General features: G+C 35.0%; 1 protein-coding gene across 2 annotated transcripts in view; it reads left to right on the top strand.

Moving 5' to 3' along the window:
- LOC115222160 (dynein heavy chain 1, axonemal-like) overlaps positions 1 to 13,991 on the top strand; it is a 298,343-nt gene that overhangs the window by 247,753 nt on the left and 36,599 nt on the right. For both annotated transcript variants that reach the window (XM_036511126.1, XM_029792301.2), the window contains exons 62-70: positions 1,234 to 1,383; positions 2,552 to 2,712; positions 5,691 to 5,916; positions 8,596 to 8,791; positions 9,051 to 9,202; positions 9,299 to 9,498; positions 11,211 to 11,355; positions 11,819 to 11,977; positions 12,895 to 13,026. In XM_036511126.1, the coding sequence (XP_036367019.1) occupies positions 1,234 to 1,383; positions 2,552 to 2,712; positions 5,691 to 5,916; positions 8,596 to 8,791; positions 9,051 to 9,202; positions 9,299 to 9,498; positions 11,211 to 11,355; positions 11,819 to 11,977; positions 12,895 to 13,026 (1,521 nt within the window). The remainder of the gene's footprint in view (positions 1 to 1,233; positions 1,384 to 2,551; positions 2,713 to 5,690; positions 5,917 to 8,595; positions 8,792 to 9,050; positions 9,203 to 9,298; positions 9,499 to 11,210; positions 11,356 to 11,818; positions 11,978 to 12,894; positions 13,027 to 13,991) is intronic.

Below are 13,991 nucleotides of genomic sequence, written 5' to 3'. Positions count from 1 at the left end.
CCAGATGGAAATTGTTTGAATGGTTGGTACTTCATATTAATCAACGCAAAGGAAATACTCTGAAAATAATAGTCACACAAATTACTGACATCTGAATTACACCAATAAAAGAGCCACCAGATGTTTTCTTTGCCTGCTAGAAATAGCTGCTAACTCTCACACAAATTACATTCTACTATCTAAAATTAGGAACAGATTGCATAGCGTAATCTCTAATACATAAAAAGTCAGGTTATTGAGAGTTGAAACATTTTTGGTCATAGATCTGCTGGATCAAAGCCGATCAAGGTTTAAATAATGGACTAAATGTATTTACGCAGAATGAGACCTCTATTCAGAATCACTAATATTTACCTGTCTATATCTCTTCACTTACAACTTGTCTCTTTCTGTTTCTCTTCCTGGAACAATCTTCTACTGTCTCTTTAATGTGGACTTGGCCATTTTAAAAACCACAAGGTATCCCTTAGGTTAAATCTGATTTACTCCAGCTTCAGTTTCACTTAATATATGCAAAAAAAAAAAACATCTGGATTAGCTACTTATTTTCCTCAAGGAACTTACTCGATAGGTTTGGTATCAATCACCCCCACCAACCACCAACTAGTTTCACAAATGGCTGTAATAAATCTCCTATAATACTCATTATAAATAAGCTTATAGTCTAAAATACTACATTTGGCCATAAATTTGACCCCCACTTCTATTTTCACCAATAACTCACTTTCAGAGGTTTGAGAAAATAAATGACTGCATTAACTTCATCCAATCTTTTGCTTTAACTTCCTAGACCATTGTTGTTCATCAGCTAGTTTCCATAGCTTATTGTCTAGCATAGTATATAGGCATGAATACCCTTTAATGATAAAAAGACTATAAGAATGAAAAGAAGAGAATGAAAATCTTTTTAGTATAATGTTGTATAACTCTTGGAGACTTGAGTATTTTTTCTAAAAATATTACATCAGTTAAAGGACAATTTTATTAATTTGTACTAACTTGAAGCATAAATATCTCATACTAGATTTCCAACTTATTCTTATTTTTTGTGCCATTTATCTAAGGTTTAACACACTGAATATATCTGTAATTGTGATGTTTTAATTACTAAATTATTTTTCAAATCTATTCCTGATTTCTCTGTGACTGATGCATGATAACTTATTTTGATATAACTCCTCTCATACACATTTTCTTCTATCAGTGAGTTGACATATTTTATTGTGCTTCTAGGAGAAGGATAATTCCTTAGATGTTATCAAGCTCTCTGACAAAGATTTTCTACGTACACTTGAGAATGCCATAAGGTTTGGGAAACCATGTCTGCTTGAAAATGTTACAACAGAACTAGATCCGGTCCTTGAACCAGTGTTATTGAAACAAGTAAGTTTTTCTTCAATTTTCTTCACTTTTTCTGGAGGCAATAAAATGTATAAAATAAAATGATAAATACTGAACTGTTGAATAAAATAAAAGTTAATATTATAAAAATGTTAAATTGTATTTTTTTTCTTCTAATAGGTGTGTATTCTGGTGTTATTAGGGTTTTATATTTTTTATCCACTTGTGTTTGCAAGTTATTTCTCTACCAACTGGGACTAATCAGTCTTTTTTAGTCAAGTTTCTTCACTGAAATTCTCATTTTTGGTTTCCTTTCTCTTACAGGTTTCCTTTTCCAGCCACAAATAGTTGTTTTATATCATCATCATCATCATTTAATGTCCGCTTTTCATGCTAGCATGGGTTGGACGATTTTGACTGAGGGCTGGCAAACCAGATGGCTGCATCAGGCTCCAATCTTGATCTTGCAGAGTTTCTACAGTTGGATGCCCTTCCTAATGTCAACCACTCCGAGAGTGTAGTGGGTGCTTTTTACGTGCCACCGGCACGGGGACCAGTCAGGTACTGGCAATGACCTCACTCGAATCTTTTTACACATTCCACCGGCACTGGTGCCAGTGCCCTTTTACGTGCCACAGTACGGAGGCCAGTCAGGCGGCACTGGCAATGACCTCACTTGAATTTTTTTACACATGCCACCAGCACAGGTGCCAGTAAGGCGACGTTGGTAATGATCACGCTCGAATGGTGTCCTTTTACGTGCCACCGGCACGGAAGTCAGTTGGCTGCTCTGACAACGATCACGCTCGGATTGTGCTCTTGGCACCCTACTAGCACAGGCACAAGTGCCAGTGAGGCGACGCTGGTAACGATCACACTCGAATGGTGCCCTTTTATGTGCCACTGGCACAGGAGCCAGTTAGCCACTCTGTCAACGATCACCCTCGTATGGTGTTCGTTTGGTGCTCTTGCACCCTGCTAGCATGGATGCCAGTCGTCGAATTTGATTTTGATTTCACTTGCCTCAACAGGTTTTTGCAAGCAGAGTTTAGTGACCAAAGAAGGGAAAGGTACGCATAAGCGGGCTGGTTACGCTCCTGGCATAGGCCACAGGTTATGGTCTCATTTCATAAGCCGCAATATTATCTTATTTCATTGTTTGTGTTGATGTATTATAAAGAATTAAGTACTTTTTTTTTTATTCCTTTAGACTTATCGGCAACAAGGTAGCCTTGTGATCAAACTTGGAGATGCTGTTGTGCCGTATCATGAAGACTTTAAATTCTATATCACAACCAAACTTCCAAACCCTCACTACACACCTGAAATTTCAACCAAAGTGACTTTAGTTAACTTTACTTTATCACCAAGGTAACTGAAATCATTTGACTATTTTAATGTTTATGCTTGGTGCATGTGCACACACACACACACACAGTTGAAGCAGGTGCCCACAACATTTGTAGGTACTCCCATCCCAGTGAAGTTCATGTTATTCCTGTTCACATCAAATTTCACTGGTTGATGAGAGTAGAAAAATATGGGGGGGGGGGCAGCAATAGAGACTACATCATCATGTAACCTGTTAGAAAGTGCAGTTAGATGTTTCTCAGGGTGCATCTTATCTTAAGAAAAGATGCGTTATATGTGTGTATGTATGTAAACCAAAAAAGAGGTATAAGGACTTGCTGAAGGCTTCCTTAAGAGACGCTTGCATCTCTCCTGACACATGGGAGGGCATAGCTATTGATTGTAGCAGGTGAAGAAGGATTGTGCACGAGGGGGCAGCTACTTTTGAGAAATCTCGAGTTGCGCATGAGAAAGTAAGGGGGGGATGTCGAGAAGGGCATCGCTGTTACACTTCCAGATGGGAAGGGTCTTCCTATGATGCTGACATGCAATGTCTGTGCAAGACCCTGCCCCAGTAAAGCTGGACTCATGAGTCATCTTCGTAGTCAGAAAGCGAGACAGATGAGTGACAACCTGGCAACTGGTGGTGGTGTAACACACCATACTAATCATATCTGTCGGGCATGTGGAAGAGAGTGTAATTTGGCAGGAGGACTTAAATGACATGCAAAGGTACATGAAGCCCAGTTACAACTACAGCTGGCAACTACCGGTAAAGGTTTTAGCTGCCAATTCTGTACAAGACATTGTAGATCTTTAGCTGGGCTAAAAAGTCACATTCGATCACAGCACCAGTAACAGTAAAGCTTCTTGCAATGGCCATACTCAATAACGAGGAGGCAGCCATCATGTATGTATGTATGTGTGAAGTTATTAAAGATGAAATGTCCAATTTTCTTATGCACCAAGTTTGACAGTCTCAAATATTAAAACTCTAATCTTAAAACTCCAATATTTTATCCTGACAATTCTTTGTTTTACAACATTGAAGAGTTACCTCATTATTTTTCAAAATGCAAATCATCGTATCTGATTATATTGTGAGTTTTCTCTTGTAAATCAATTTTTATGAACCCATGGATAGATAAAAAATTTCTGTTGTTTATGAATATAAATTCCATCATGGAACCAATGCATCCCAGACAGTTCAAAACATCAATGAGGTGTTTGGTGAAGAATTAGTGAATGAGTGCACTGTACGTTGATGGTTTGAGAAGTTCTGGTCTGGTGACTTTACTCTTAAAAATCAGCCCCACGGTAGACCTGAGACCAAGGTGGATAATGATGAGCTGGAAACATCTTATACTATGCATGAGTTAGCAGCAAAGTTTGATGTTTCAATTCCAACTGTATTGGACCATCTGAAACAAATCGGCAAGGCAAAGGAGCTGGACAAGTGAGTACCACACGAACTGAGCAAGCATCAACTGATTCATTATCTTGAAAATTGCTGTTTTTTGCTGTCACAGCATAAAAGTGAACCATTTTTGCATCATATTGTTATGTGTGATATAAGATGGATTCTTTTCAATAATACCAAGTGTTCTGCATGGTGGTTGGATAGAGATGAAGTGCCAAAACACAATCGAAAATAGAATATTCACCAAGAAAAGCTAATGGTGTCTGTTTGGTGGTCCAATGCTGGTGTCATCCACTACAGCTTCATGAGACCTGGTAAGTCAATAACAGTGGATGTATACATCAACCAATTGGACGAAATGATGAGTGAACTTGTAATTAAACAACCAAGACTGGTCAATAGAGATATGCAAATTCTCTTACAAAACAATGCTCGACCACATGTTGCACAAACAACACTACTCAAGTTTCAGGAACTGAACTTGGAAGTACTCTGTCATCCACCATATTCACCAGACCTTGCACCAAAGGATTATGATGTTTTCCAGACATAAGATAACTTTTTGCAAGGAAAAAACCTCAAGTCTGAAGAAGATGTGAAAACATCCTTTCGTGAATTCATCACCTCTTGCTCTCCAGAATTCTTTGCTGCCAGCATAAATAAGCTATCAATAAAATGGTAAAATTGTGTGGATAATTTAGGTGCATACTTTAACAGCGTTGCTTTTAGAGTTTCAGTTCAAAATCAGACATTTCATTCGTAATGACCTGATATGTTTGTATATGAGTGTGTGTGTGTGTGCATAAAGCTAAATTTGAAATTAACGATTGAAGCTTAGAAAAGAGACATTAAGATGTTGTATCCAAACCTTGTTTTGGGTAAGTCCCAGGCAGTGTACTTGCAGAGTACATTCACTACTTCTGGCTACCAGCTGTTATCTGTGGTACTTCGCTTTCGTTGCTGGATTTACGTCAAGAATTTCTAGGTACACGTTGTGTATATATAAAATGATTGATAACGAAGATGGAGAATAACTAGAAGCTTTATTTGGCACAGAAATCTTTTCAGCTTCCTTCTCTACTCTTCCCTAGTGGCTGTGGAATGATGATGTGCTGACATCAGATGCAATGCACAGGGCAGAAAGCCTCATCAAGTGACATAACATGCTTCAAAAGTTTTAAGATTTACATTTTGTTTCCATTCCAAGTTATAAACTGATGGAGTGTCACTAGTCGTTCACACATTATATAGTATAGTGAATAGGAGATGAGCTATTGGGGAGATAAGTGAGTACTGAATAGATTAGAGGTGTAACAACAAGATACTTTGTAGGTACAAAATAATGAAAGGTCCAGATGTAGATAAATGATATATATCTACATCACTTACCCATTTTCATGTCTATTTCAACATGCTTGCATTCATAGACATCAAGATATATGGAAAGAAACTCAAAGTAGTGACGGAGTGAATTATCATCTTTGAATGAATAATCTCTACTATATTAAGTATTGAATACTTTTTCTCTAATTTGTTTATTCAGTTGTATATATTTTATGCAAAAATATACTTTAAACAGTGGCCTTGAAGATCAGTTACTTGGGATCGTTGTTGCAGAAGAACGACCAGATTTAGAAGAAGCTAAAAATCAACTGATTGTCAGCAATGCTAAGATGAAGCAAGAACTGAAAGAGATTGAAGACAAAATTTTGAACAGACTCAGTTCTTCAGAAGGAAACCCTGTAGATGATTTTGACCTTATAAGTACATTAGAGGCATCCAAAATCAAATCTGAGGAGATAAAGGTATTCATTTTATGGTTCCATAATGTTTTAAACTCGATTATTGTTTTGTGTTTTGTAAACTAAAATTTGACATGAAGCTAACTGGATCCTATAAAGGTGCTGTTGTGGTAGCAGACCACGAAACACGGTTGTAATTCCATATCTGTGCAAATACTGAATTGCATTTCACCTCAATTTAAGTAAACTAATGCTCCTGTTCTTACCAATCCAATAGTTTTTCTAATCTTTCAATATAAGCAATATTATTATGATTTAGAATGTTTTTCCTGTTATAGCATGTGGAAATTAGGTTGAATCCTCATAAATAAATGAAGTTTCTGTTGAAGTAGCTTTCATTGAAGTCTGAATAGAAAGCTAAACTTTATGTTCATTCTATTTTTCTGCCATTTCATCCACCACATAGATAACATTGTCAAATTCTGATGGATTATATCAAAACTACACCCACAATAAAGTTTCTTTTGTGTACATGCTTTCATCTGTACACAAAAGATAAAATGTGCTACTTTATAAGAAACAATGAAACACATAAAGATATGTTGGCTAAACTGGCAAAATGACCATTCCGAAATACAACAATATAGGGATTTGCCAAATTCAATGTAGTGAGAGTATACAGATGAAAATTATAATGTAAAAATCTTATTCTGTGGCAGAATATTCAACCTTTAACTTGAAATCTTCATGAAATAAATGTTTACATAATTATTTGAAATCCATTTTACCGAAGTATATTCATACACCTGTGTTTTGTTATCTATCGGTAGTCTCACCTGTTTATCTTGTTTTGGTATTAAAGACGTTTATTTATCTTTTTCTTCATTTCTGTCTCAAGTCCTCATTCTCAGTGACTTCAATGTAAACAGCTTCTCCCACAGCAATACTGCTGGCATAAAGGCCAGAATCATTTACCATTTTAAATTGTCTGCACCAAATAGTATCTACACCTACCTCTATTCCTAACTGGCACCCTTCACTTATTTCTCTCCTTGAAACCTAGCTTTTACAAGCTATCATCTTCTCTGCACCTATTGAATTATCTGATTAAGGTTAATCAAGGTAACATGTCCCATATCCCTCTAATTCACAGTAAAAGTCATCCCCAGAAATCTTCTAGTGCTTCAAATCAGTTAACTGATGAGAATTCCACCATCTTTATTCCAAGTCCCCCAAGAATCTGTTTTTCTCCTCTCTTCATCTGAAACAGGAATGTTGGTAACCAAAGTCATTCTTTGATATTCTTCATTCAACCAAATACCATAACTTGGCTCCTGGCCTCACCCAATTCGTCACTCTTTACTTGTCTGTTGCAGTCTTTGGAAACTTGCTAACCTATCTCTGCTCCATCAGAGCAACATCTCTCACCCAGTTTCTCTCACTTTAAAAACCACAAAACTCATGGACTAAGTTTGTTCACTTCCTTCGTTATCTTGACTCGTTATCCTCTCCTCACTAATTACTCGTATGGCTTAGTGCCTGATGGTCTCTCGTAGCAATATTTCAGACAGAACTTTGCCAAAGCTGCATCTCAATGATTCTTTTAGAGAGCCATGTGCTATCCTCTTTCTTTCTTTCCTTCCTTCCTTTTTTCTTCTTTTCTTTCTTCCTTTCCTTCTTTCTTTTCTTCTTTTCTTTCTTTCTTTTTCTTTCTTTCTCTTTCTTTCTTTTTTCTTTCTATTCTTTTTCATTCTTTCTTTTCTTTTTTTCTTTCTTTCTTTCTTTTTTTCTTTTTTTTCTTTCTTTTCTTCTTTTCTTTCTTTGTTCCTTTCTTTTCTTTCTTTCTTTCTTTTTTTCTTTCTTTCTTCCTTTTTCTCTTTCTTTTCTTTCTTCCTTTCTTTTCTTTCTTTCTTTCTTTCTTTTTTCTTTCTTTCTTCCTTTTTCTCTTTCTTTTCTTTCTTCTTTTCTTTTCTTTCTTTCTTCTCTTTTCTTTCTTTCTTTTCTTCTTTTCTTTCTTTCTTTTCTTCTCTTTTTTCTTTTCTTTCTTTTCTTTCTTCTCTTTTCTTTCTTTCTTTTCTTTTCTTTCCTTCTTTTCTTTCTTCTCTTTTCTTTCTTCTCTTTCTTTCTTTTCTTTCTTTCTTTTCTTCCTTCCTTCCTTCCTTTCTTTTCTTTCTTCCTTCCTTTTCTTTTCTTTCCTTCCTTCTTTCTTTCTTTCTTTCTTTCTTCCTCCTGCTTACATATCATTACTACAACAGCCTCTACTTCTTTCAACCATCCAACTGCTCATCCACACCACACCATGCATGCAAACCGTGACCTGCTTACTATATCTCATCTTCTAAAATCTCTTGTCTTTCTCCACTCAATCATTTCCCCCTACAACCAAAGCTCTTTGGAAATCTTACGACTTCTATGTTTTTTTTTTTCCTTTTTTTTTTTTTCCATCTTATGGATATCAACCTACATATGTTTGAACTGATCATCAATTGTATTAATTTCATCCTGATATTGGATGGCCAGCAAATGATGTGATCACTACTACGTCACATCTGATTAACTTGTTGAAAAAAATATTGATGAAGAAACATTCCTACAAGAGGTCTTGTTATTAATAAACAAACAATAGTTTTAGAGTTTAACTTTCAACTGTTATAGGCAAAACTTATGATTTCTGTTTCCAATTTCCTTATCACATAAAACTTTAGAATATCATTTATAGACATCAATTTGTCTTTGATTCAGGCCAAAGTAACCATAGCTGAACAGACAGAGAAGGACATAGATGAAACCCGTGGCCAATATATCCCCGTGGCCGTCAATACACGGATTATGTTTTTCTGTGTTGCTGATTTAGCAAACATTGATCCCATGTATCAGTATTCTCTGGAATGGTTCATCAATATTTTCCTCTTTGGCATTGAACAAGCTGAAAAAGCAGGTATGTTCATTATTATCTTACCTTCCATCCTGTTCTACCTTTTCTTGGAATATCCATAATTTCAATCGCAATCTTTCATTTTCTAGTCTGACCATACATTCATCACCAGATTATGTGTGGAGAAACATGGCTCAGTGGTTAGGATGTTTGATTGTGAGGTTGTGGTTTCGATTCCTGTCCAGGAGTGATATGTTGTGTTAGAAAAGAAAACTGATATACATATTGGTTTGAATAAATCTTTATTTTCCACATTCTACAGATAATATACCCATGAGAGTTGAAAACATCAATAAGTACTTTACATACTCTCTCTATACCAATGTGTGCCGAAGTCTTTTTGAGAAGCATAAACTTCTTTTTGCATTTCTGGTGTGTACCAAGATTAAAATGAATGACTCTTTGATTGATATGGTAAGTCTCTTAGTAATTGCACATTACTTTTACTGCTTTCATTAAAAAGAAATGAAATATATTTTTTTAATTCTCTTTTTCGGTTTTTGTTTGTAGAGCGAATGGCATAATTTGCTGGCTGGTGGCACTCATAAAGAATTAGAGTTAGAAAATCCTGCTCCAGAATGGTTGACTGAGAGGTCATGGAATGACATTCTGTGCTTAAATATTTTACCAAATTTCGGAAATATAGCTGTTGACTTTCAGAAGTATCTTGATGACTTTAAGAGGATATTTGATAGTTCTGAACCTCATAGGTAAATCCTATTTTTTGAAATTTCCTTCTACAATATGCACTGTTTAGTTTCAGGACTGAGAAGGAATGAAGATAAATGTATATAGAGTGTGTAGTCAGGAAGCAGAAACAAATGGTGTGTAGACAATATATAATGTGTTGACAGATGATGCAGAAGTCTGTTATATATATATACAATGTATATCATGTGTAGATAAAAGTCATATAAATATATATGTCGATAATATAAATATATATTTCGTTTTTAGATTTGGTTTGCAAGATTCTTTATATGAGTTCGTGTGTTGAAACATATTCTGTTGTGTCTGGGGAGAGTCATTTTCTTTTTGTGCCTTATTATTTAACACACTCACCGATAAAATTTCCACTTATTTCTTATTTTTATTTTCTAAAATTTTTTGTTGCATCTTGCAACCTTTTCAATAGTCTTGACTCTGTCCGTTATTTACACTGCGTTCCCTTTTGTTTGTTTGTGCACATGTGTGTGGGTCAGTGTGTGTGTGTGTGTGCCTATACATGTACGTATGTATGTGTGTGTGTGTTTGCATGTGTATGTATATATGTATGTGTATGCATATGTATGTATGTATCCTGCATATTTATGTGCTTGCCTGTCCATGTTTGTGTATTTTCTATGTATGTGTGTGCGAGCATGTGGTTGTATATGTATGCACCTCCGTCTCCTTGTTGGCTACTTATGTGGAAATCATTGACTGGAATAGTCACAGTCATACCAAGGATCAACTCCTGTTGGATAAAATTTTGCAAAAGGTGGGTGAGAGTGGTGAAATTAGTCTGGTTAACTGTGTCCTCACTAAATATGTCGCTGTAAGTTGATGGCAAGAACTAGGAGAGGTTTGTGTGTAGTTATTGCGTAGTGTTGTTTATTGATTGTATAAGATATAAGTTCTTTGGTGAATATCTAGAATATCCATTGTTAGTTGTGTTGTGTATTTTACAGTTGGGAAATTAATAAAAGAAAAATTATCATCTCAAGAGAATTTTTATATATTGCAACTGAATTATTATAACATATTCACATTTGTTAGCTATTTTTGATGTGACACAAATACCAGAATGAGAAACGTGTAGTTTTCAATGCATCTTTCTGGAAGAAGACTGGGTTTTGGTATTAAAAATATGTTTTTTTTGTAACCCCCTATTATGAGGTAGCATTACATAATAATCATACTTTTTTTTAGTTTCATGGTTATATAATTACATATTTCATAAAATTGTCTTTATTAGACTACACTTAATTGAAAATGGCTTCCTATCTGCCTATTCTAACAAGTTCTGTGTAATGTGTTGTGATGTTTTGTATCACCAGATTATTTTGTATATTCAACATATTCTATGTCACTGTGCCACTGTTTGACCAAATGATTATGTCAGTGTGTCAATAGGTCACTGTGATATCGTGCCATTGGATCTCTGTGTCACTCATGACACCATGTTATTGTGTCACCAAGTCACAGTAACTTATTCAATAAGTATTCGGTTGATGTATACATTGGTCCCTCTTATGGAGCTCTATCATATTATTACCATCATGCTTAATGGTTTTCTAATAATTAATAGATATCTAGTTGTTAGGCCCGTAAAAACATACATTCCTTTTGTATTAGTACACAAGTGAGAGAAGGAAACCTGATTGTGAAGAAGGGGATTTTTTGTTATCTTTCTCAATCGTAATTTTATTCTGTTGTGCAGAGAAGAACTTCCAGAAGAATGGGAATCAAAACTGGATAGTTTCCAGAAGATATTGATTCTGAAATGTCTTCGCTCAGACAAAGTAACAAATGCCATGCAAGACTTTGTAGCTAACAACCTTGGCCAGATGTTTATTGAACCTCAGGTTTGTATTTTTAGCTTCTAACCATGTTTTCCTATTAGTCTACTCATAACTATTGGTAATAACTTCTTTTAACCCTTTCGTTACCAACCCGGCTAAAACCGCCTCTGGCTCTCTAGTACAAATGTCTTGTTTTCATAAGTTTTGAATTAAAATCTTTCACCAAACCTTAGTCACAATTTATGTTCCTAACACTAGCTTAATAATAACTAAGTTATTTAAATAAATTCTTTGTTACATTTAAAATAATTGAAAGAAATACAGAGCATCTCAAAATAAATACGGTATTGAAAAGGTTAAAGTTTTATATTTTAAACTGTACTTGATTAGTATGCTTGACTAGTAATTGTATTATTATTACAAATAAGAGTTTGTTTTCAATGTCATGACATGTAAAAATCATAATTTTCATAAAATAATTTGCTCTAATATTTATCTTTATTAATGAATTTGTAATATATTTCAGACATCCGATTTAGGTGTGGTTTATAAGGATTCTTCTCCAACAACTCCCCTGATCTTTGTTTTGTCTCAAGGAACAGATCCAGCAGCAGATCTTTACAAATTTGCTGAAGAAATGAAATTTTCACGAAAAATGTCAGCCATTTCACTTGGCCAAGGCCAGGTAAAATAGTAGTTTTTTAATATACTATTTGACTGACTAGTAGTTGGTCTCACTGACCAGTGGTTGATCTCACTGACCAAATGATTATGTCAGTGTGTCAATGGGTCACTGTGATACCATGCCATTGGATCTCTGTGTTACTCATGATACCAGTAGTAATCTTATCTGACCAATGGTCAGTTTGTTTGGCCTACAAATATGTGTCTCTGACTGACCAATAAATATCTGGATCTCATTGGCAGCAAAAATGATTTTTACAGACTGGTGAATATATGGTTCTCACTTAACGGTAGTGAGTGTCTTAAACCAGTGAATATATGTCTGTGTGTGTGTGTGGGGGGGGGGGGGGTCAATGTCCAGTTGTATGTCTCATTCAATGAATTATATGTTTGATCCAATATGTTTAGATAAGTAACACAGTTAATGTCAAGATCAGGTTTAGTTCCCACCTCTATTTGAAATCCATGTATTTAAGTCATTAATAATAATAATAATAATAATAATGAAATGATTGTATACAGTGCTCAAGTGCAGCACAACTTGTCAAAAGTACATATAAAGCATATGTAGAGTAATGTACAAATGTCTGGAAAGTGAAGAGTGTATGAGTCAGATACATGCTTACGTGTGTATGGAGGGGAGAAAATCAGGTGTAGTGTTGGCGAATCTCAGAAAGCATGGAAGTTTTGAAGGATGCAGTGCTCCAACAGCTAACAGCTGATGCTGGCAGTTTGTTCCATGCTTCAGCAACTCTCAGCGTGAAAAAATGTTTCTGAAAGAAACTTATGAGGAAACAGAAAATGCAAATTCTTATTGACTGTGAAATAGAAGCCTTATGTCAAAATTACAAATAAGCTCAATAAATATGTTCAATAGCTTTAAATATAAAACTTTGAGTATATTTCATATTTTCAAAGGGTCCACGGGCTGAAGCCATGATGCGTGCTGCTCAAGAGAGGGGCAAATGGGTTTTCTTTCAAAACTGCCATTTGGCTCCCAGTTGGATGCCATCACTTGAAAGATTGATAGAACTTATCGAACCTGACAAGGTATATTCAATTTTTGGTAAACATTGCTTGAAAATACAGGTGTTGCTTTAAGAAATGGAATGCCAGACCAGCTGATATTAAATATACTTTCCTTAACTTACAGTAACCCTTGATGAAAATCTTTGTTTTTTTGCTTTTAATACCCTCCAAAATTTTCCAGCCATCAACAGCAATTTGATATCCGTTAACTTGTAATGAAACTATCTTGAAATCCACCCCTCCCTTATCATTGTTCTCAATGACTTCCAAAATTTAACATTTACTTTACTGTTTTTTTTTTGTTTTTACTTTCCCATAGCTGGACTAATTCCAAATAGGTTACACTATCTAATCACCTTTACAACTTGGATTTACCTCATTGCCCACTTTTCTATTTTAAACTGTTATTTTTCTGCATAAATGATTTTTCTTTTATTTTGCTTTTACCTTTAAATACATTTTTCTAATAGATGCCAGCATTCTATATTCTTCAGTCACCCACATCTAACATTAACTTCTCACGGTGTACTGCTGAGCTTTCACTTCTGCTCCAAGTTCTAAGACTTAAATATTGCAAACTCTGAGATGTCATCTGCATGAAATACTATAGCTAACTTAGATTTAATTTAATATTTAATAGAGGGAAATCTGTCTTAGACTCTGACAATTTTTTCCATTTTGTCCTATCTTCTAAATCTATCCATTGCCACAAACCCCTTTACTCTCATTTCCTTCTTTCACCGTTTTCCTCTTTCCCTGCTTCCTTCCACATTTATCTCCATTACTTCTTCTTTCATTTTCATTTCATATGGTCCAATAATATCATTCCATTTTTGTTTGCTAAATTTCTTCCTGCCTTTATCCCCTTTATCCTCAACTATTGTTTTATTTTCTATTACAGCAATATTCATTGATTAATCCATTCTCATTTCCATTCTTTCCAGTATTTCTCTCTTTTCTCTTATTTTTTCATTGCTCCATGTTAT

The sequence above is a fragment of the Octopus sinensis genome, linkage group LG19 (assembly GCF_006345805.1).
Source record: "Octopus sinensis linkage group LG19, ASM634580v1, whole genome shotgun sequence".
Lineage (NCBI taxonomy): Eukaryota > Metazoa > Mollusca > Cephalopoda > Octopoda > Octopodidae > Octopus > Octopus sinensis.
The sequence above is the reverse complement of the archived record's forward strand: the minus strand, read 5'-3'. Positions and strand labels throughout refer to the sequence as shown.